Genomic DNA, 20,650 nt, shown 5'->3' on the forward strand with positions numbered 1-20,650 from the left:
GCGCAAAGAACAAAAGTCATTCTTTTAGGAGTCGTAAGACTTCCAGCTTTATTATGGATTCACTTCATGCTGAGATTCTATTCTGCTTCTCCACTTTCCCCTGGACTAGATGTGAAGTCCTCTTTGAAGCTTAATATTGATTACAGAAATTCCCTGATCTGTGAAATCCATCACGCTGTGGCTGCTGAGAGCTATTGCGGCTTTCTGCTGTCCGTGGACATGGCTGCAGGGACGGTGTTGGTGGCGTGTCTCTCGTCGACCTTGGTCAGATAACACCTGGGCAGCTTTCCTACCTTAGTGCAACTGACTGAAGTCTTTATTCTGTTCCAAAGCTCACCTGCTCTCATCCGACACATTAAAGCCTCGTCAGTGTCACAGATGATGAAATGAGTGCCGTTGGATGAGAACCTGGAGACCCGCTTCCCAGAAAATGCCAAAAGCCATGTGCGATATCTGCTGTCTCAGCCTCTCCAGCTTTCTCCTCTTACCCCGTTATCCTCTCTGTCTTTTAGCATCTGAGAACATTTAACGTTCAGGATACGTAGTTGCTGAGGCATTACTGCGCTGCTTTTAACCCGAGCGTCAGGCCGCGATATTTCCAGCAGCTCATTCAATGACTGCCTGTTCCTCATCTGTTGTACAGAAATCACAGGTGACGGACAGGGTGAAAGGCCTCATTGTCCGGTAAAAATCTGGAGAACAGTCAGTTCTCGTGGGCTGAAGTTTGTGCCACAGCACCTACTCCTCCGGTGAGGGAAAAATTTCCACTCCATGTCCCACAGGGTTCCACACAAGCCAGGCGGGCTTGTGCAAACAGGATTGTGCCAGCACAGGAGCAGGACTGGGACTTTGCGTGTGTAACCAGGACCAGGGCCCCACGACGGTCTCAGTCCCAGCGGTCCGAAGAGCCCATTCGCCAGGCTTCACGGCAGCTCACTTGTTTCTTACAAAAGCTTCTCCCCCATCAGCGGATGCCTTTGTGTTCTGTGCAGCCCCCACTGTGGCCTCTGCCCATGTTCACCTGTTTGCACAGTTATACCCCCCCGGACACATTTCTCACAAATGTAATTACCTTTAATGATGTTTTTAACTGAAAGGAAGAACGCTTCATTATTCAACTGAAAAAAAAGCTAATTTATTTTGAGGAAAATGTTTTAAGCTTACTCGACGTGGTTTTAAAAAGAGCGTTTTATTTGGAGAAGGCAAATCCGTTATATACTCGTAGATTATAACACAACAAAAAAAAACCTAAAGAGTTATACCACTAGAAGGTTTTCTGAAAAGGCATTTTTACCTCCTGAAATACAGACTGAGCATCCATCCAAATACCCACAGCAACAAGGGGCACAAGGCAGGGAAACACCCTGGATGGGATGCCAACCCATTACAGGGCACAGAAGCCCACACACTCACCCACACAATGGGCAGTTTCAGAGCTGCCAATTCACCTGGCTGTGTGTCTTGGGACAGCAGGAAGAAACTGAAGCGACATTAGAGAACATGCAGCATAGAAGGAGAAGTCAACCCCCCCAGTATGAGGCATATTAAATGTGCTATCCACTGAACCACCATGCTACCTCCATGCTGGACCTGACTGGACTTCTTTCATTTTTATGTTGCTTCTGGGCCAAGTTTTCATTTTTCCATTTCAGTCCATTTTTCCATTACATGAACATAAATTTGTGTAACAGCAAGTAAATATATTAACTCATTTATCTGACGCCTCTATCCAAATCAATTACAGTTACAAAACCTGTTTGCTCCATAAAATTTCAAACCTACGACTTTTGCTTGTTGAGCTACGGGAAAATACAGTATTGTTGTGATATAAAATAAATGAACGTTTGTGTTCCATTTCAGTCGGTGCTTCCGGACTGATGTTCCAGCATCTCAGCAGGTCTTCTGTTACTTTGGCGGCAGCGGGACAGCATGGAGCTTGGTGAGTCTCCAGACCGTCCTGAAGGATCGTGCATGACGTGAGTCATTCTCCTGCAGAGAGCTCTTCCTGAGCCCTCCAGTCCAGGAAGGAGCATTACAAATGTCCTGGTGCCCAGTGCTGCACACTATGGACTGGTAAGTGGATTGCATTTATATAGCGCTTTTTACTACTCTTACGAGTACCAAAGCGCTTTACAATCTATGCCTCACATTCACACACTGGTGGCAGAGGCTGCCATGCAAGGTGCTAACCAGCTCACCGGGAGCAATTTGGGGTTAAGTGTCTTGCTCAAAGACACTTCGATGGGGTCAGGAGGACCCGGGGCTCGAACCTGCAACCCTCCGGTTGCACTACCTCCTGCACCACCATCGCCCACTATCCTGAACTGTAAAAGTATAGTTTAAAACGGGAACACTCTTTTACCCGCTGGTGTTTGGAGGAATCTCACGGCAACTCACGGCAATCTTTCCTAGGGGGCACTGAGTGCATTTGTCTGTTTTGGTACCTCTCCCCCATGATCCCTTAATCCCTCTAGCATTAGGGACCAAGGCTGCCGCCATCATTTTTGTAATAACGTGATTCCCCCCCACCCCCGTCCATAATGAACCGTTACATTCTATTATGTCCGCGGGGCTGGACCAGGTTGACAAAGACGGGGATAATCCCTGGGAGCTGTAATGGAAAGTTTTACAACCATCTGTGAGAGTGAACCTTCCTCTACTCCGGCTCTAACACACGGTTCCCAATCGTGTTTCTCTAACAAAAACAGTAATGAAGCACGTCGTCCAGAAAGCACTTTCCCACCAGCGTGGAGGTCAGCGAGAAAAGTGTTATATCCAGAGAGAGACCTACAACTCACGGGATTGGCAGAAGCTGACATATTTATGTAAAACACTGATAATGACGGTTTATAAAACAAGACAGGTGCTGTTAGGGCCTTCATTCATGGACCCGTCTCAAACCATACAGCTGCGATATCAGAAATATAGGCGACGTGAAATGAATCCCGTTTCTCCTCGCACCCAGCGCCAGGTCTGTCCAAACACGGCCACAGACAATAACTGATCAGTATTACTGAGTTTCGTGCACCAGACAAATTCATCATCTCATTGTCACCTACCCATTGCTTGACATGTCAATCGTGGGAAGGTCCTTCCTTTATATGTAAATCACTTTTAGCTTTGGACTTCTTCCAAGGTTTTCTTATGCACCTTCGCTTTTTCTGGTGATCTTGAGTAGATTATGCAGCGTAAAGTTACTTCATGTATGGATTTCACTCTATTAAAAAGCATGATATCAAGCTGGTAAAAGCCGGTCTAATCAGTACAGTACAGTACAGTAATCATACGTATACGTAATTTCCTTTAATGCAAGTATTTTCCTTCTAAACTCATGTATTGATATGTTTATCTTATATAATCACATATATATTGCCGGTCTTGCTGTTAGGCCTATATGAATTGTAAACGTTTTCTTTTTCACAGAATGAACTTGCATGTGGTCACCTTATTTAGCGTTTCGCGACCAGCACGATCGCTTCCTTTGTGTGGCGTGCGTAAAGGACAGCTTAAAGCTTCATACAGGATTCACATCACATTAGGATCAGCCGTGAGTGTGATAATGCACTTCCTACAAACGGACATGTTTGCTTTTCAGTCTGATGACCTCTCGCTTGCCAGCGCCTTTCGGACGGTCGCTGCAGCCTCCGCTACTGCTGTGATATGTTGTGCGGTGGATGCCTGAATAATGAATGAACGTGTCTGTGACATAATGTTACCACTGTGCAATTTTTTCATGATATAGGCCTATTAATTGGTATCGGTAGACATATATTGAGTGATTTACGAACATCGCCATAGGAAACAGTTATCTCTCAGGTGTAACAACTATACAGCATTGGGGATGCAGATTTAAGCTAAACTTAATTTTCATATGCACCTGTAGGCCTATTAGTTCTTAGTGTACCCTGTTTATTTTGTTAAGCTGATGTTTTGAAAAGTCTGTAGAAAGTCCCGCTCTTTTTGCAATACGGTCCAATTTTAAAACGGGAAACCATGGAAACAGCGCCGCCGTTCCTTTCAACGCTGTCATCACACCGACTTACTAAACGAGCAGAAATTGACTACGGCATTATAAATGCTGACGGGCCCCTTAGAAAAACCACCAAATACGTCATAAAAAGTGTCACTTTTGTGCTGTTATTTCATTTAAACGAGAAAAACCAGCGCTGCTAATGCGTCACACATTTAAATCACAATTTTAGAGATGAATTTACGGCAGCACGCATAACGATATAGATCCAACAAAGTAACTAAATAAAATGAAACTGCTGTCGGGACGATAACATTTAATATAAACGTGCGCATCTGCAGACTGGGAGATCTGCGGCATGTGCATTAAGACCTGGAAACGTAAACCTGATACGTCTGTCACTTATCATATTTCCCGGAGACTCCTTAATGACTGTCTTTCTCATTATTCAGTATCCAAAGACTAAGATCTGGGAATATTTCCAAAGTCAAAATAGTCAAGGGAGCGTTTAAGCAGAAATGATTAAGATCCCCAGTATGACCAAGCAGAGATACGGCGGTGATGGTCTCCGGACCCCGGTCACATGGCTTCGTCGCGCCGCGTTTAATCTTCGCGGAGCTGGGAGAGCTGCTTTGAACCCGAACCGAAAAACTGATTCAATGTGACGTCCATCATATCAGTTCTCGTCCAGGACACCATCCTTGCTTTTGCAATACCCTTCTTCTAAAATAAAGCATTAAATAAAGCTTTCTGTTTTGCTAGGAGCGCCATGCAGTGCGTACTGTAAATATGATTATTAAACACGTCGAAATGTACAGTCTATTAAATTTTGTTGCATTATGATGATGGACGTGCCTGCAGTTAACTGCAATCGTATAATTCACGTGAGCATACATGCCACAATAGGTAAAATGACACTTACGCCTTTTTATACAAAGCGGTCAGTGAGCCTCCCCGGCTCCCCCCTCCGGAGTCACGCGGCTTGAGGATATAAGCCGCGCGAGACACCGGCCATCGCTCCATAACAGCGTAGCGCAGACCCTGCCATAAAGGTGCGGGGTGAAAATATCCAGTGTTTTAAGTTATGTCCTTACTTAAATAAATTTCAAAACTAGCATTTTGGTGATTTAATTAATAGTCTCCGTATATTTGCTAGAAACAGGATATTGCATCATTAGTAGATATTTATCATAGATATTAACTATAACATTATCAATAATCATTAACAATAATAATTACTTATATCAATTGTCAATATATATTTTCAGAAGGAAGGAAATACTTTTATATAGCTATATATTTAAAATAGAATAGTGCTGTTTTGCCTTTCGCGCTCAAGGGATTGCACTGCCGCGGAGCATCCGGATCGAGGTAAGACAGTGGTATCACGCGCAGCATCGTTTTCCGTTATTTTGACTGCTGCAGTGTAATGTAAAAGAAAAATAACATTGCCCGTTTAACGCATCATAGCAGTAATTTACTGAATCAAAATGTCCTGTTTGAAAGTGTATGTCACACGCCTTGGTTTGGCAGTCCCGTCAGGAATATAAATATTTTAAATATCCTCTTATATATCATCCTTGTGACCTGCTAAATAATTTGCAGAATGTTTCGGATGATGGCTTTTGTTATATAAGAGCAGTGTGATAAATGACGCGTAGACGGTGCGGATGATTTTTTTTTTATGAATTTGTCTGAGAATCTAACATTCGCCATTATATGGACTAGTAAGTGTTTTGCTTTAATATTCATTGTGCTTTAAGAAACATGGATTTTCGCTTTTGCTTATTGCTGGTAGCTTTTTAAAAGCATCCCTCCGTCGCGTCGGTTGGTGCTGCGGTCAGTGCGTCTGTTTCTGTAGGGTGGTGGGTGCCGGCTGGTAATTTTCCATCCAATATCCACCCCCCCCCCCCCCCCCCCTCCCATCGCCACCCACCTCCCCTTTTCTCCTTGTACACACGTGATCGTGGTGCACGGTTGCATTGCCCGATATCGATTATTTATTGAGTGCGGAGCGCCTTCAAAAGGACGTGCGCGTTTGTTGATAAACAGCGTTTCCACTTGCAGGATGAAGCAAGCCGTCGCTAAAACCGAGATGAGACAGTTTAACGTTACACGTGACGAGGACAGCTGCAGCTCCACCAGCAACGATTACTCCGGGTACCCCAGATCCGTCAAGGACCCGCTGAGGTGAGGCGCTCCCAGGTTGGGGAGATTTCTGCATCACAATACCTGTATTTAGAATCCCAAATTCTCACTTGCATTATCAATCATTATTGGCCATTTAGGGAATATGAGGACATGGATCCGGAGAGTCAGAATTTCTTGCCTGACCTCCAGCTGAGAAAAAAGAAGTATGAAACGGAATATGTGAGTTTTTATTCTTTAAGTCTTCCATTATAATTCTAAACATAATGATCAATTTTACAGAATTAGAAGGTTCACACAGCTGATAGTTTATTTCCATCCTTTAGAGTCCGGGAACCACATCCTTTGGAATGTCGGTTTTCAATCTGGGCAATGCCATCATGGGCAGCGGGATCCTGGGCCTCTCCTATGCCATGGCCAACACGGGCATCCTGCTCTTCTTGTGAGTATTTGGATGCCGCTCCTGTAAAATCACCCCAACGCTCTGCGTGGCTTCCACGCTCTGGAGCAGACTCTGTGCGGAATGAGCTCCTTTAGTGATTTGCGTCAGGAGCCTGGGACGATACCAAACGTGTGGGTGATGTGTAAAAAGGGCAGAATGGAAATTGCTGAATACAGATGTTCACATGGGTCATATGGATACAAGCGGTAGCCCCCTCAGATCATGAAATTAAGTGTAATTAAGCCGCTTAGCCAGCTAATCCCCCGCATTCGGGACAGAACAGGGAACTTATGTTATATAAGGACTTTTCATGTAAAGCGGGAATGGATCAGCATCCTGAGGGGCTGAGCTGCTACCGCTGGCTGAAGCAGGTCGTGGAGTTTGAGGCCACATAAGGAGCTAGGAGTTAGCTAGGAGTCAGTGTGCATGGGGAGGGGGCAAAAGGCCTCACTGTGTAGGGAGTCAGAGTGTGTAGGGAGCGTGCAAATACCCTCACTGTGGAGGAATTTGTGGTGTGCATTGGTGTGTGACTCAGCAGGTTTGCATGCTAAACTAGTGGCCAAAATCGTGCAAATGCCTAGCATTTTTTGGCATTATGCTTTAAAAACTACAATGTGATATTGGGAGTTATTGTTCATAAACAATCAATCCCTTGGGGACAAATAAAGTTTTTTTGAATTTGAATTTGAAAAAGAATGTTTACAGATATCATGCAACTGGATGAATAAATAAGAAACTGGAGTAACTGGAATAAGGTTCTCTAAAAATTGGAAGCGTTTCCACAATTTTGGCCACTAGTGTATGCTTATGATCCAGAAGGTTGCCAGTTCAAATCCCAGGATTTGTGGAGTGATGTCACCGTTGGGCCCGTGAGCAAGGCCCTTAACCCCAAATGGCTCCAAAGACTGTCTGACCCCGCGCTCTCTCAACTGTACATGGCCTTGGATGAAAGCGTCTGCTGCACAAATGTCCTGTTAGAGACTGCAGACAGGCTGGGAAAACATCTGCAAAGACATTAATGAGATATATGAATGTAGCCTGACATCAGCATCCTTCAACCCATGTGGATTAGACTGGTGTTGTTATATTTACAGAGTAGAAAGGGACTCACTGAAATCGCAGCAGTTTAATTACACCGGCACTGTTGTGTGCACCCAGAGTCAAACACAGCCCATCCCTACCTGGGCTGGCAGGGGGCACAACGTCTGCTACAGCTGACACTAAATGTCTGCATCTAATAATAAATGTAATCTGTTTATGTAACGGGATCATTTGGAGCGTTATGCACGCGCCATAAAACATAAATCACCATTTGCGATCGCGTGTTAGCAGTATGTGCTATTTTAAGTTCCTGTCGCTGGAGGGCTTGCGATGACACTAATTCCATGAGATCAGCCTGAATCAGTCATACGACGTCCTGGCTTCCGCTTCTAATCGCCGTGGCAACAAGCGGATCATCTTTCGGGCCTGTTTTGGTTACCCATTGTCACTGTGTTTTTGGGACACCCAGGTCTCTGTTCCGGAATTCATTTAATTTGGGATTGTATGAAGTGACAGTCACATAGCAATCCTTTATGTACTGCAGTGTTTATTTTGGTAGGGCCTTGCTTTTTCTATACATCCATAAAACCCAGGTACAGCCAACACACTGTTTGGGATGTCAGCCTTCATTCAAGTAATCAGTCCATTAAAAAAGTACTACCACGTCCTCTGTGAAATCTGTCAGATTATAGCCTCCTCTCGCTATCTCTCCGAATAAATGAGAATTAGATGACAAACTCCTACTTGGAGCACAAGCAGATTTACTTCCAGAAATGCTGACTCCCTCTTAGCCGTAGCTGGTTAATCGTGGGCGAGAGGACATCACCAGTGCAGTGGATGAGACGATATGCTCTCTAACCGGGTAATCCTGTCCTCGTGACATCGTGCTGTGCCCTCTGGGTCCAGGTGACATATGTTTGTGAAGAAAGAAAACAGTCCCTTATTATTTTAACAGAGGCCCCTTGGCAGTGTTTAGATATGACTCAGGACCTGAGTTTCGCAGGAATATGATCCAGAGAATTTCTCCTCCCAAAGACTGGGTCCGAAATCCAGCTACCCTGATCTAACATACTTTGTAATATTTCAGCATGTATCTGAATAAGTGCTTATTTATCTTAACATCTGGATTTCATGACTTGGAAACTGATCTTGTCTCTGTGAGGCTGAGCTGACGCTGGTTTAGGTCTAATGTTTAACATTAATATTTTTATCTTTATTTTTAATATTCCCCTACAGGGTCCTACTTGTTGCTGTCTCGATATTCTCCCTGTATTCTGTTCATCTGCTGTTGAAAACGGCCAATGAAGGAGGTAGAGTGATGCTTCTTGTCTCTATAAGAGTCGATTATGACAGTTTTAGTGAATCCTAGCCAGTGTGTGTTACTTGATTTGAAGTCTGAGTTCGGTGTGTATTTCGTCAGCACGGAAACCCATGAGCCCCTTTGTTTCTCCTGCCCGTCAGGGTCGATGGTGTATGAGAAACTGGGCCACAAGGCCTTCGGGATGCCGGGGAAACTGGCCGCCTCCTTGTCCATCACCATGCAGAACATCGGAGGTGAGGCGCTTTGGCTTGGGAGGGGACCCTTACTAAATGGCGCACGCCTGCCTTGATAACACCCCCCAGCTATGAGAAATGTCACACCTGCACGGACAGTGATAACAGCAGCAAGGTCGCTGGCTGGGAGGATCTCTTTAACAATTAACCGATTGGTTACTTGGACTTTTCTGCATCATGCGTCCATGTTGCTGAATGAAAGTTTAAGGGATTCCCCGTTTCATTGCCCCAGCTATGTCCAGCTACCTCTACATCGTGAAGTACGAGCTGCCCATTGTCTTTCAAGCGCTATTGGGACTGAAAGAAAATTCCGGGTAAGTCGCTGTAAAATTCTGGGTCTCATTGAGTTTCAAGTTCCAAGGTTTGTCATGTGCATAGACTTACATTGTATATCTGGGTAACGCAGAGAAAAATATTAACAATAATAATAAAATAAAAAGTAACATAAGACATTATATATAAAACGCAATGATATCAGTAACTGTAAAATGAGGATGTTAGCTGATTAATGTGGGACAGTGCAATGTGCACAGAGCAGTGTGTGCAGTGTGGCGTCTGCAGTGTGGTGGGCGCAGTGTACGTTTGAACACCTGCCCCCTTTTTTTTCTTTTTTACTTGCATCTTCCAGAGAGTTCTACTTAAATGGTGACTACCTCGTGCTGCTAATCTCTCTCATCTTCATCCTGCCCTTGTCGCTGTTACGGAACCTGGGTAAGAGTCATCGACCTGCCGTGGCCAAACGAAACTGGCGCGTGGCTAATGTCGTCGCGGCTGCTGAGCTGTGCCCCTGTGTTTCAGGTTACCTGGGCTACACCAGTGGCTTCTCCCTGCTCTGCATGGTCTTCTTTCTGATTGTGGTGAGTTAAATTAATATCTCTTTCAACTGCTGGGAGTTTCACTTACACAAAAATGTTCTGTGGGCAGAACGAAAAATGATTGGTTCAGAGAGACAACCAATCAGATTGTAGAAGAGGTGGGTCCAAGCAACTGGAGGAGGCAGGATCAAGACATTTGATTGGCTATGCCAAGTTATGTATACACTTCTATTAAAGCATGGGAGATGAAACCCAGACTCAGCATTCATTGTTATTACAAGAGATGTAACAAGAATCAGGTGACGAGGGTGGTAGTGAGATTGTGGGATTTTTCATCATCATGCTTTACGAGCCTCCTACCCTGAGCTTTCAGGTCATCTACAAGAAGTTCCAGATCTCCTGCTCGCAGCTGCTGGAGCAGGATGTGGTGAACGTGACGCTCAACACTTCGCTCTCCCAGCTGTCCGGCCAGTTCCAGGCGCACGCCGGGAACGCCACGGGCCACGGCGACGACGCCTGCGTCCCCAAATACGTCGTCATAAACTCTCAGGTGAGCAGATGGAGGGTCACCAGTAGGGGGCGACATGGAGCGGGGCCGACAAGCTGACGTGCGGTGTGTTTCCCGCCTGCAGACGGTATACGCCATCCCCATCCTCACCTTCGCCTTCGTCTGCCACCCTGCGGTGCTGCCCATGTACGAGGAGCTGGAGGAGTGAGTGTCGACCCCTGAAAACTCAGGCTGGCCGCTCGTACCCTCAGCTGCCGCTGATCCCCCGCGCCCTGCTCTTGTGTTGCTAATGTGCATCTCTCGCTCTCTCCATCTCCCTGAACAGCCGCTCACGGAGGAAGATGCAGAATGTGGCCAACGTCTCCTTCTTGGCCATGTTTGTGATGTACCTGTTAGCGGCGCTGTTTGGCTACCTGACCTTCAACGGTGAGTCACCTCCAGCGAGGGAGTAACACGGGTAGTAGAGGAGAGCTCCACTTAAGCTGCTAACTCCGCCATCCATCCTTCCCGCGGTGCTTCGACCTGTGGGCGGGGCTTACCCTGGGGGCGTGTCCTTTCACAGAAATGGTGGAGCCGGAGCTGCTGCACACCTACTCCAGGGTGTACAAATTCGACGTGGCGCTGCTCGTCGTGCGGCTAGCTGTCCTGACCGCAGTCACCTTGACCGTCCCTGTGGTACTCTTCCCGGTAAGCACTCTAAAGCAGCCACCCTTCCTGGAGAAGTGCGCCACTTGTTGGTCTGCGTGAGTATTACAGGGCTCTGCTCTCGTTGGCAGATCCGCACATCAGTCAACCAGTTGCTGTGCTCCCCAGCGGAGTTCAGCTGGCTGCGGCACACCATCATCACCGTCCTCCTGCTGGGGGCCACCAACGCGTTCGTCATCCTCGTGCCCACCATCCGGGACATTTTTGGATTCATCGGTACGTCTTGGTCCGCCGCGATCATGCCGGCAGTTTGTGCTGGGTTTCTGGCTGTGCTCCCTTCCTGACGGATACCCTCCCCCACCCAGGGGCCTCTGCCGCAGCCATGCTGATCTTCATCCTCCCGTCTGCGTTCTACATCAAGCTGGTGAAGAAGGAGCCAATGAAATCTGTGCAGAAGATCGGGGTAAGTGTGGGTTCCAGCCAGTGAGGAGTACATGCTGAATGGAGTTGTGGATTAGGCCTGTGCCATCAGAAGGTCGTTGGTTCAAATCCCAGGGTTGACAGAGTGATCCCCTGGTTCCCTGAGCGAGGCTCTTAACCCCCCAAATGCTCCACAGCCTGCCTGACCCTGCTATCTCCATTGTATGTTACTTGGGATAAAATGCAAATGTACTGAGTGCCCTGGATCAAGACACCTGACAAACTTTAGGTGGACATTAGTGTATTTTTCAGTCCATCACGTGATCGGTCAGCTTGTGTAGCTCCATATCCTGTGTCAGTGCATTATGCAGTGTGAGCTGGCTCTGTGTGCTTGCCAGCACCTCCCCCTGGCCAGCATGAGGCATGACGTCCCGGCTCCGCTTTATTTCCCAGGCGTCCATCTTCCTGGCAAGCGGCATCCTGGTCATGGTTGGTTCCATGAGCCTGATCATCCTGGACTGGATCCACACTGACTCACCTCAGCCTGATGGACACTAGAAGCCCCCCCCCCCCACCCCGATGGATGCCCCAGAGCTGTGAAGCAGCAGAGGCCTTTGTAAGCAGAAGACTGCAGGAGAGAACGGCCGTTCAGTTCCTTGAACCGAGAGCAGCACCTATGACCCATTCCTAAGAGAATGTATCGGATCCTGTACAGTAATATCTTGGGCCACATTGGTGGCATTTTATTTCAATTACTATTATCTATATTGTTTTATTTTTCACTCATTTTAGCGGCTCAGTTTAGAGGGAATTCCACTTAGAGGAATTAGTGAAACTGTCTGTACAAAAAGAAGATTCCTTCATCTTCAGGTGTTGAAATTGATGTTTATATTCGTTTGGTGCTCGAGTACTGCAGCTCTCAGCCGGAGGGCCACTCAGCGATGAATTACACACGAAACTTCTGGATGTGGAAAGGTACCAAAATCAGAGCTCCTTCTCTGGTTACTTTTATGACTTTCATGTTTTGCCAAAAATGTGAAACTGTTTTCTTTTCTCTGCTACATGTACATGTAACCTCCTATTACAAGAGTAAGTATGATTCTTAAAAAAACGAATGACCCTTATGGATATAATCTTAATTCAAGTTCTCAACAACTGCAGGCAATGGTACTTGGTAAAGTACGCAAAATACGACTTTCTAAATTTGCTTACTTGCAGAAGTGTTTTTCCAAACCATCTGGCAGCAGATTTTTTTTTAATTTAAAGTAAAAAAAAAAAAAATCAGGGATCTGTAAATGAAAGATTTAAATCCCTGAAATTAAGTGTTATGTTTTGATCTAGCTACACACCAGAAACAGCACCAAAGATGCTGGCCAACCAGAAGCGCACACTGGGAAAGGGGCTCGCCCCAGCCTGCACAGCTGCCAGCCCTGCTGTTGCTTAAATGCTGGCCAGTGATCTCTTTGCTGGTGGTTGGCTTTTTCAGAGTTATGCCCTGTATACAGCTGTGTGTGTAACTCACCTCATGCCTGCCCTGCACGGTGTCCGCCTTCATTAACATCTCCGCTCTGTAATTGCTTTGCATTTGTGCTTCCAGGTACACTTGAGACAAAAACATTGGTGACTCGGCGGTTATTTATGGAACAACGTGAAATTATTTAATTTGTTTTACTATATTTATACATGTTGTATATATGTCTATATTAGTTTGAATGTTTTATGTTTCATTGACTGTAATCTCATATAAATAAAACCTGAGCTTCCCTCGGATGAGTAATTAGCAAAACAGACCAAAAGGGGGCGTTGCTTTTGTGTAGCTACTGTTTTGGGTAGTCACTGAAACCCTAAAATGCTCTGGTGAGTTTCCTGGTGTCCCTCCGACAGCCCCGTGTCCCCTGTGCTCATGGTGAAGCACACAGTCAGCTTTTGCACCAGCACTGCACTCTTGTTTCAGTGAAACATGTATATTGTGTAATTACTGTCAAATTAAAGAGGCATATAATCCCTAAAGACTCTCATTGGCTTGTGAGACTTGGGCTGAATAACATCTCCGCTCCAGTGAGACAGGTCTACTGGCGCACTGTACACGTGCACAGAAAGGTCATTGGTTTACACACTGATGGGCTGGACACCTGCGGGACAGTGATGGTTTTACGCACTTTTTAGCGTACACTTTCTACACAGCCAGTTTTATCTGTGTACTTCGGCGACAGCGCAGCGCGGCTGTAATTACTTTATAAATGCGTTGCTGCTGCTTTGCTCCTCTCACAGTTAGGCTGTCCCATGGATTTGTTTAAGAAGCACATGCAAATTCTGATGCAATACGGTGGTGGAGCCAAAGCCAGCCTGCTAGTGAAATTCCATGGATGGGGTCAAGGTCGACCCCGCACTGTTCCACAGCCGCGCTGATTTCCACGTGACCTGCACAGTCGCAGCAGGAACTGCGTGTCCCAAAAACATGGGCGTCAGCAGTTCGGAGCTTAGCGGAGAGACATACATCTCTGGGAGGCACAAGTCAGGTGTCTCCCAAATATAATCTGCAATATAATCTGCCTACAGGGCTTCTGCCACTTAATGTAACTTATTGGATGCTTTAGTCAAATTCCCATTAACAAACCAATATCAATAGCAATGATGTTTGGGATGCCAGCTCAGGGTATTATGTAATGCAGGTTTGTACAGAGCCTTTCTGAGGGGGGGGGGGGCTGATAGGTTAAAAAAGGGGCACTCAGCACCTTTAAACCTCAGGCATAAGCGTATGTTAAAAAGTTCCGGAAAAATAGCTATCAGGCCAGTGCTAATTGACCATTTAAAGACCCGTGAACAATGTCACCCTGACCAGGATAAGCCATTGGATGGATGGATGGATGGAAAAAGTTTGAAAACAATATGAACGTTCAAATAAATGTTGACGGAACAGAGTGGAAGCTGTGAGTTTCATGTCATTTTTTAAGTCAGTCAGACTTTAACATTTTAATTTTACTGGCTTCAAAATTTTGAAGTTATACTGAGGATTTAGAGCTGGGGGGTTGGAGGTGTAAATTCCCTTTGTGCCAAAGTCTTTATGTTCCCCACTTTGTACACCCAGCTATAGGTGATGTTTGGAGGTGAATTCCCATCTTACCACATGATTACCTGCTCATGTCAACAAATATTTAACTATTTTTTAAAGGAAGGTAATTATTAACCCCTGATCCTGCACTAAATGAGCTCTTGGACGACTGATGGATGGATAGATGGCATTTATTTACACTTTCACCACTCTTTTTCATTGCTCACTCTTCTCACTTTAGACAGTGAAGGTTCCTTTAAGAAAACAAGTGAAGCAGTGCTTCACCAAAAATAATAATTCATCCACCAATACTTTTGTCCATATAGTGTATCTTCCAAAGATCATTCCCCTAGTGGTAGATACCTGTACAAGTTAGTTCAGGTTGTTGTGCTGTGGTTGATATAGGATGTCAGTATGCGCACTCAGGAAACAACACTTTGTCTGTACTACCAGAGGGAACGGCTTTTTGAGACATATACATTACAACAGTATTTCTTAGCCATAATGTTTAACTGTTTTGTTAATATTTAATGGTAGAAAAATGTTGTCTAGTCAGAAGAGATTTCTGCTGCAACATTCAGATAGTAGGATCAGAATTTGAACAGAAAATAACTTGAAAACATGCCATATATCAACATTTCAGGCTGTAGGTAGAGTAATCCTGTGGGGAAAACTTTCTTGACACACTTTGGACCCTATAGTATAAACTGAGCACCGTTTAAATGCCACAGCCTACCTGAGTATCGGTGCTGACCATGCCCATCCCATAATGACCACAGTGTACCCAGCTTCTAATGGTTACTTCCAGCAGAATAACACGCCATGTCACAAATCTCAAATCTTCTCAGACAGGTTCCTTGACCATGATAATGAGTTCACTGTGTGGTAGAAATCAATGATAATGCAAATACAATTGTAACTTCAATCAGTAATTACCAAAGAAACTCATAATGACACTGTTGATTTAATTACAATGATTATAATGATTAATTGCTGCTTTAGAATGGTTATACTAAACATGTAATACAATAATGCAAGCTTGCTGAAGTAATGGGTTTTCCACTTTTAAAATTAGAAGCATTTTATGATGAACTAACGTGTGATAGCTTAAGCTGCAAAAAGACCAGATAAGGTGCAGACCTGATCCAAGAAGTTAGAACTGTTACAGATACCAATATTAGACATTTATGTGCTGATGTCATATGTCAAGGATAAGTAGAAAGGGAATATTGGGGAAGTACGATGAAGAAAGTAACTGAAAACAGCTTGTTGAGATGAGGTAGAGAAACCATGAGAACAATCGGCTTCTACAGGTTGACCCTCCTTGAATTGATAAAAGCAGAAGCAACTGGTGTCTACAGATATCTGAACCCTCCTTGAACTGTCTGCACACTGGCGCGTTTTTTACTATAAAATATATGTGCATTTGTTGTTCAGAGAGCAGATCACACAGATGCAAGAAATACTGATGAGTGTCTTTTCCCCCAAAGCTATGCGGTAATAAAGTCAGACTTTTAAGCAAACCGACTTCTTCAAAATTTCTACCACAACTGTACTCCACAGTCACCAGATCTCAATCCAACAGAGCACCTGTGAAATGAGATGTAATGGGAGATTGGCATCATGAAGATGCAGCTGACAAATCTGCAGTGACTGTGTGATGCTATCATGTCAACATGGACCAAAGTCTCTGTGGAATGTTGGAAGCACCTTAATCTATGCCACAAAGAATTAAGGTAGCTGTGAAGGCAAAGGGGGTCCAACCTGGTAACAACAAGGTGTGTCTTGTGCAATGACAATAAAGCCATTCATTCATTCATTCATTCATTCATTCACATATACATATAGATGTATATAGATGCATAGATATATATATATGGCGCTGATTTAATTGTCTTGTTAATTTTAGTGGTAGAAATCCAATGCTCATGTTCTCATAAGTGTTATGTTTACACTGTTATAGTAAATATGATTATACCAAGTGTTGGTTCATGAGTGCACACTGAGATTTCCCACTTCAACCACAGCGTGACAGCCTGAATGAACATAAGGCCTATTTCTTTGTACTCTTTTTTTCTTGTTAATATACCATGGTATTCCTTTGGCATTACCTTTTAATTGTTTTGTCATTATTTAATGATAGAATTTGCAGTCACATTCTCCCATGTGGAGGTTAACACTGTCGCCTCACATCTCTGGGACCCGGTTCAGGTCTCCTCAGGTCTCCTCCAGGGCTCCATGTGTGGAGTATGCCTGGTCTCCCTGTGTCATCGTGGGGTTTTCTCCAGCTACTATGGTTTCCCCCCACAGTTGAAAGCCATGCTGAGGCTGATTGGAGTTACCAAATTGCCCACAGCTGTGATTGGTGTGTGAGTGTGGGAGGTGTGTGAGTGTGCCCTGCGATTGGCTGACGCCCCCTCCTGGGTTGTTCCCTGCCTTGTGTCCATAGGCTCCTAACCCCCCACGACCCTGAATAGGACAAGCAGTTATGGAAAATGGATAGATGGATTTTAGCACCAGAATCTGCCAGAATCTCTCTGTTTTTTTACAATTTTTTTTTTTTTTTTACAGTAAACGCTTATGTATAATTCATGTGAAATCGACATAACAGCCTGACATTTCAGTGATTGAATGTCGGCTTTTTTTGTACGAATACATCGCCGCTGGTACTCAATGTGCTGCCAAGGGACACTCCGCGAAGTCACATGTGCGCGGCCCGGCTAAGCAGAGAGTGACGGTGCAGATCGTGGCCGTAACCTAGCGGCAACGCTCTACAATGCAGGCCTCTGCGATGTTACGTCAAACATCCGTTTTGAATGTTTGAACGTTGCAGTACAAGATGATAGTTTGCCCCGGCGCTGTTTACATTTACAGCTTGGATGATTCCCAGCAACGTGAGATACAGGGACTGGTTGGCTGACTGGGACAGAAGGACCTCACTGGCCTCATGCTTACTGTAACTATATAATAAGCTGAGTCATTCACAGCTCTTACACGCTATATTCACACACTCGCTGTCTTTTACCATCCAAAAGATGAACTATTACAATGTACAATGTAAGGTGATGGTTAGTGTTACAGGCGTGGATGATAATATTGGTGCCCATGCCATTGATTCAAATAATGCCATATTATTCCTGAAATATATTGAAAATGGAAGATCTCTTGTCACCCATACAATCTCTGGTTCGCAGTGGTACAAAACCCAAAAGCTGTAAAAAGGGTGATTTCGTGTTCATACTACAGAGACATTCTGAAATGGCCTGGACAATTTTATTCGGACCTTTAAGAAGTAATGGAAAAAAATGTATCGCGGAGATTTTCAAGCACAGTTTTCTCCCTTAATTTGTACCAAATATGTTTTCAAATATCTAGTCAGTCATTCAGCCAGTTTAAATAGATACAAAGACTCACTCTCCTGTTTGGTGATATATGCATCACACTAAACATGCGGAGAAACAAAAAAAAAGACCAAAGAGTTGACTGAGGAGCTTAGAACCCAGGTAACAGCCAAGCATGACCAATGCAAAGACTATAAAACCATCCCTGAAGAGCTTGATGTTCCTCTGACATCTGTGGTAAACATTACCAAGAAGTTTAAGGCATCAGTACTGTAGCCAGCTTTGCTGGTCATGGTTGCAAGACGAAACTTGACCCAAGGATATTATGAAAAGTACTTTAAATAGTGGAGAAAGAACCAAAAAAAACCTCTAAACAAATTGAAGGTGAGCTTCACTGTCAGGGTACAATGGTTTCAAGTCGCTCCATCAGGAGAAATGTGAATGAAAATGAGCGTCGTGCCAATAGACCGAGAAATTCCGCTCTTCTCAGAATAAAACATGTACAAGCTTGCTTGGATGTTTCCAAATTGCACATGGACAAGCTACTGTCCTTCGAGGAGAACATCCTTTGGACTGACAAAACTAAATTGGTGCGTTTTGGTAAATCACAGCAACTGTATGTTTCCAGTAAAACGCAAGAGGTGTACAAGGAGAACAGTCTCATACCCACAGCAAAATGTGGAGGAGGTTCAGTGAGGTTATGAGGATGCTTTGCTGCCTCTGGAGCGGGGTGTCTTGCAACAGTGCGTGGAAGAATGAGATCAGAGGAATATCATTTCAGAGCGTAATGTACTGTCAGAAAGTTGTCTCTCGGTCACAGGTCATGGGTTCTCCAGCAGGATAATGACCCAAAAGCACCCCAGAATGGAGGGTGGGACCATTTTGAAGGGACCTGCCATGAGTCCTGATTTGAACCTGATTTAACATCAGTGGAAAGAGCTGAATGGGCAACTGGCAATAGGCACTCAACAAACCAGGAGCAGTTTGCTCAAGAAGAGTGCAGCAAACTACCCGTCGAGAAGTGCAGAAATCTCACGGAGAGCTACAGAAAGTAGCAGTAATGTGGACCAGTATTTGTGTCCAAGTCATTTTCATTTTGTTTTATTTTTTAGAATGACTTGTTCTGTAGCAAATCAAATATTAGGGCTCTGTTCTATTAAATGTGAAAATGACAAATGGGTCTAATAAAGAAAATACTTCAGTTTCAATTTTGTTCAAAGGTACTGCTTTTGTCAGAAAAGTCATGCGGTACCAACAGCCACATCTGTATATATTGTTTTTGAAACATTTCTTAACATTTCTTAAATCGATTAATTGTATCAGTGACTCTAAATTCGTTGGTTATATTGGCTTAAGGATTCCAGAATATCACACTGTTATTTATTCATTTACTTAAATTTCCTCCCAGTCCAAACAAGTGTGAACTAGTGTCTCCATATCGACCATAGACTGTATAAGTGTTTGTTTGTGACGGACAGGCATGTTGTACAGCGTGTCCCTGCCTTGTGCCTCCTGGGATAGTCTCAGGGTTCACCGTCACCCTGCACTGGATTAGCGGTATCTAAAATGGATGAATGCTTTACAAATCTAAGTATTCAGTAAATGTTGCCTTGCTCTACAGTGCCACCTAGTGGTTGAAAGTCACCGTTCATCTTAAAAATTTTGCTCGCATTGTGGAGGCAAGCGTTATGTAACTCACCGATAACTTCACATATAAAGTTACATTTAAACAATTTAAAAGATGAAAAAGACAATCCAGTGTATTAGAAAATGCCTTGGGTGATCAGATTTCCGGGATGGTACGGTGGTTGGCGCCCACACCTGAAAGACCGGGGTTTGAGTCTCTGCCGTGGCATTTGCATGATCTACTTACGTCGTCGTTGGTGTTAGACAAAAGTACAACTTGCACGCATTTGTAGTTAAGAAAGTTACCAGGACTGAATTTTAGCATAAAATTAGCAAATGAATGCTATATGTCATCAAAGCTAATAGTATGATAACACCGAGAACATTCAAGTAATTTAGTAAAAATATATTTTAATAAATAAATAAAATCTAATCTAAGAAATATTTGGGTAACAGGACTTGAGATCGATCGCCTCAGACATATTTACAATATCATCAAAAAATACAGGAAAGTGGGAGAATTTACTTTTGGTTTTCATTTCGCCTTCAGGTGACTGAGATGATTCCAGTTCTCGTTGAACATGCTACTTGTGGAATTTGCCAGTTTTTTAGGGGCAGAAATGTATTAGAGTGTCAGGACTGTGTGAAAACTTGGGGACACGACTAAAATGTGTATTATAACAGGCATATTAATTGATATAAGAAAAATGAATTTAAAGTATAAATGGGAAATACCGCTATGCGGTACTCAACAATATAAAAAACATTTTTTGAAGGTTTATAATCATTATATTTCATGGTGAAATGCAGCATTAGTGAGCAGGGTCAGGCGACAAACTATTTTTTCAAATAAGTTTCAGCCAGTTTCAAATGGCTGTCTCGCATCACGCATCTCGGCTTTAGGCTGTCTTGGAAGTGTTCGGACTTTCGAAACCAAGTCAGATCTACGTACTGGTCCGCAATGGTAAGCTGTCTAGAATATCCATTGCGCTTTGGTAAGACGAGTAACGGAACGAGCCACTCTTGGCTTTGATTGGTTCGATTATTTTTTTATTAATTTACTGTATTTACACTCCGTTACGACAGGG

At 44.1% G+C, this 20,650-nt stretch overlaps 1 protein-coding gene across 2 annotated transcripts; it reads left to right on the forward strand.

The window, feature by feature from the left end:
- Nucleotides 1-4,999: 4,999 nt before the first annotated feature.
- LOC111842370 (sodium-coupled neutral amino acid symporter 2-like) lies at nt 5,000-13,553 on the forward strand. Of its 2 annotated transcripts, none has more exons than XM_023808888.2 (16): nt 5,000-5,341; nt 6,038-6,160; nt 6,259-6,340; nt 6,445-6,560; nt 8,838-8,911; nt 9,063-9,155; nt 9,388-9,469; nt 9,784-9,866; nt 9,954-10,012; nt 10,344-10,520; nt 10,603-10,682; nt 10,804-10,904; nt 11,041-11,165; nt 11,255-11,399; nt 11,489-11,586; nt 11,997-13,553. In XM_023808888.2, exons 2-16 carry the CDS (start codon nt 6,039-6,041, stop codon nt 12,099-12,101), a joined length of 1,542 nt encoding a protein of 513 aa, XP_023664656.2. In that variant the 5' UTR covers nt 5,000-5,341; nt 6,038; the 3' UTR covers nt 12,102-13,553. The 2 variants fall into 2 exon arrangements, with proteins under 2 accessions (XP_023664656.2, XP_023664657.2); XM_023808889.2 differs by lacking the exon at nt 5,000-5,341 and adding an exon at nt 5,386-5,697.
- Nucleotides 13,554-20,650: the final 7,097 nt, after the last annotated feature.

Source organism: Paramormyrops kingsleyae, chromosome 1, assembly GCF_048594095.1.
Source record: "Paramormyrops kingsleyae isolate MSU_618 chromosome 1, PKINGS_0.4, whole genome shotgun sequence".
NCBI classification, from domain to species: domain Eukaryota; kingdom Metazoa; phylum Chordata; class Actinopteri; order Osteoglossiformes; family Mormyridae; genus Paramormyrops; species Paramormyrops kingsleyae.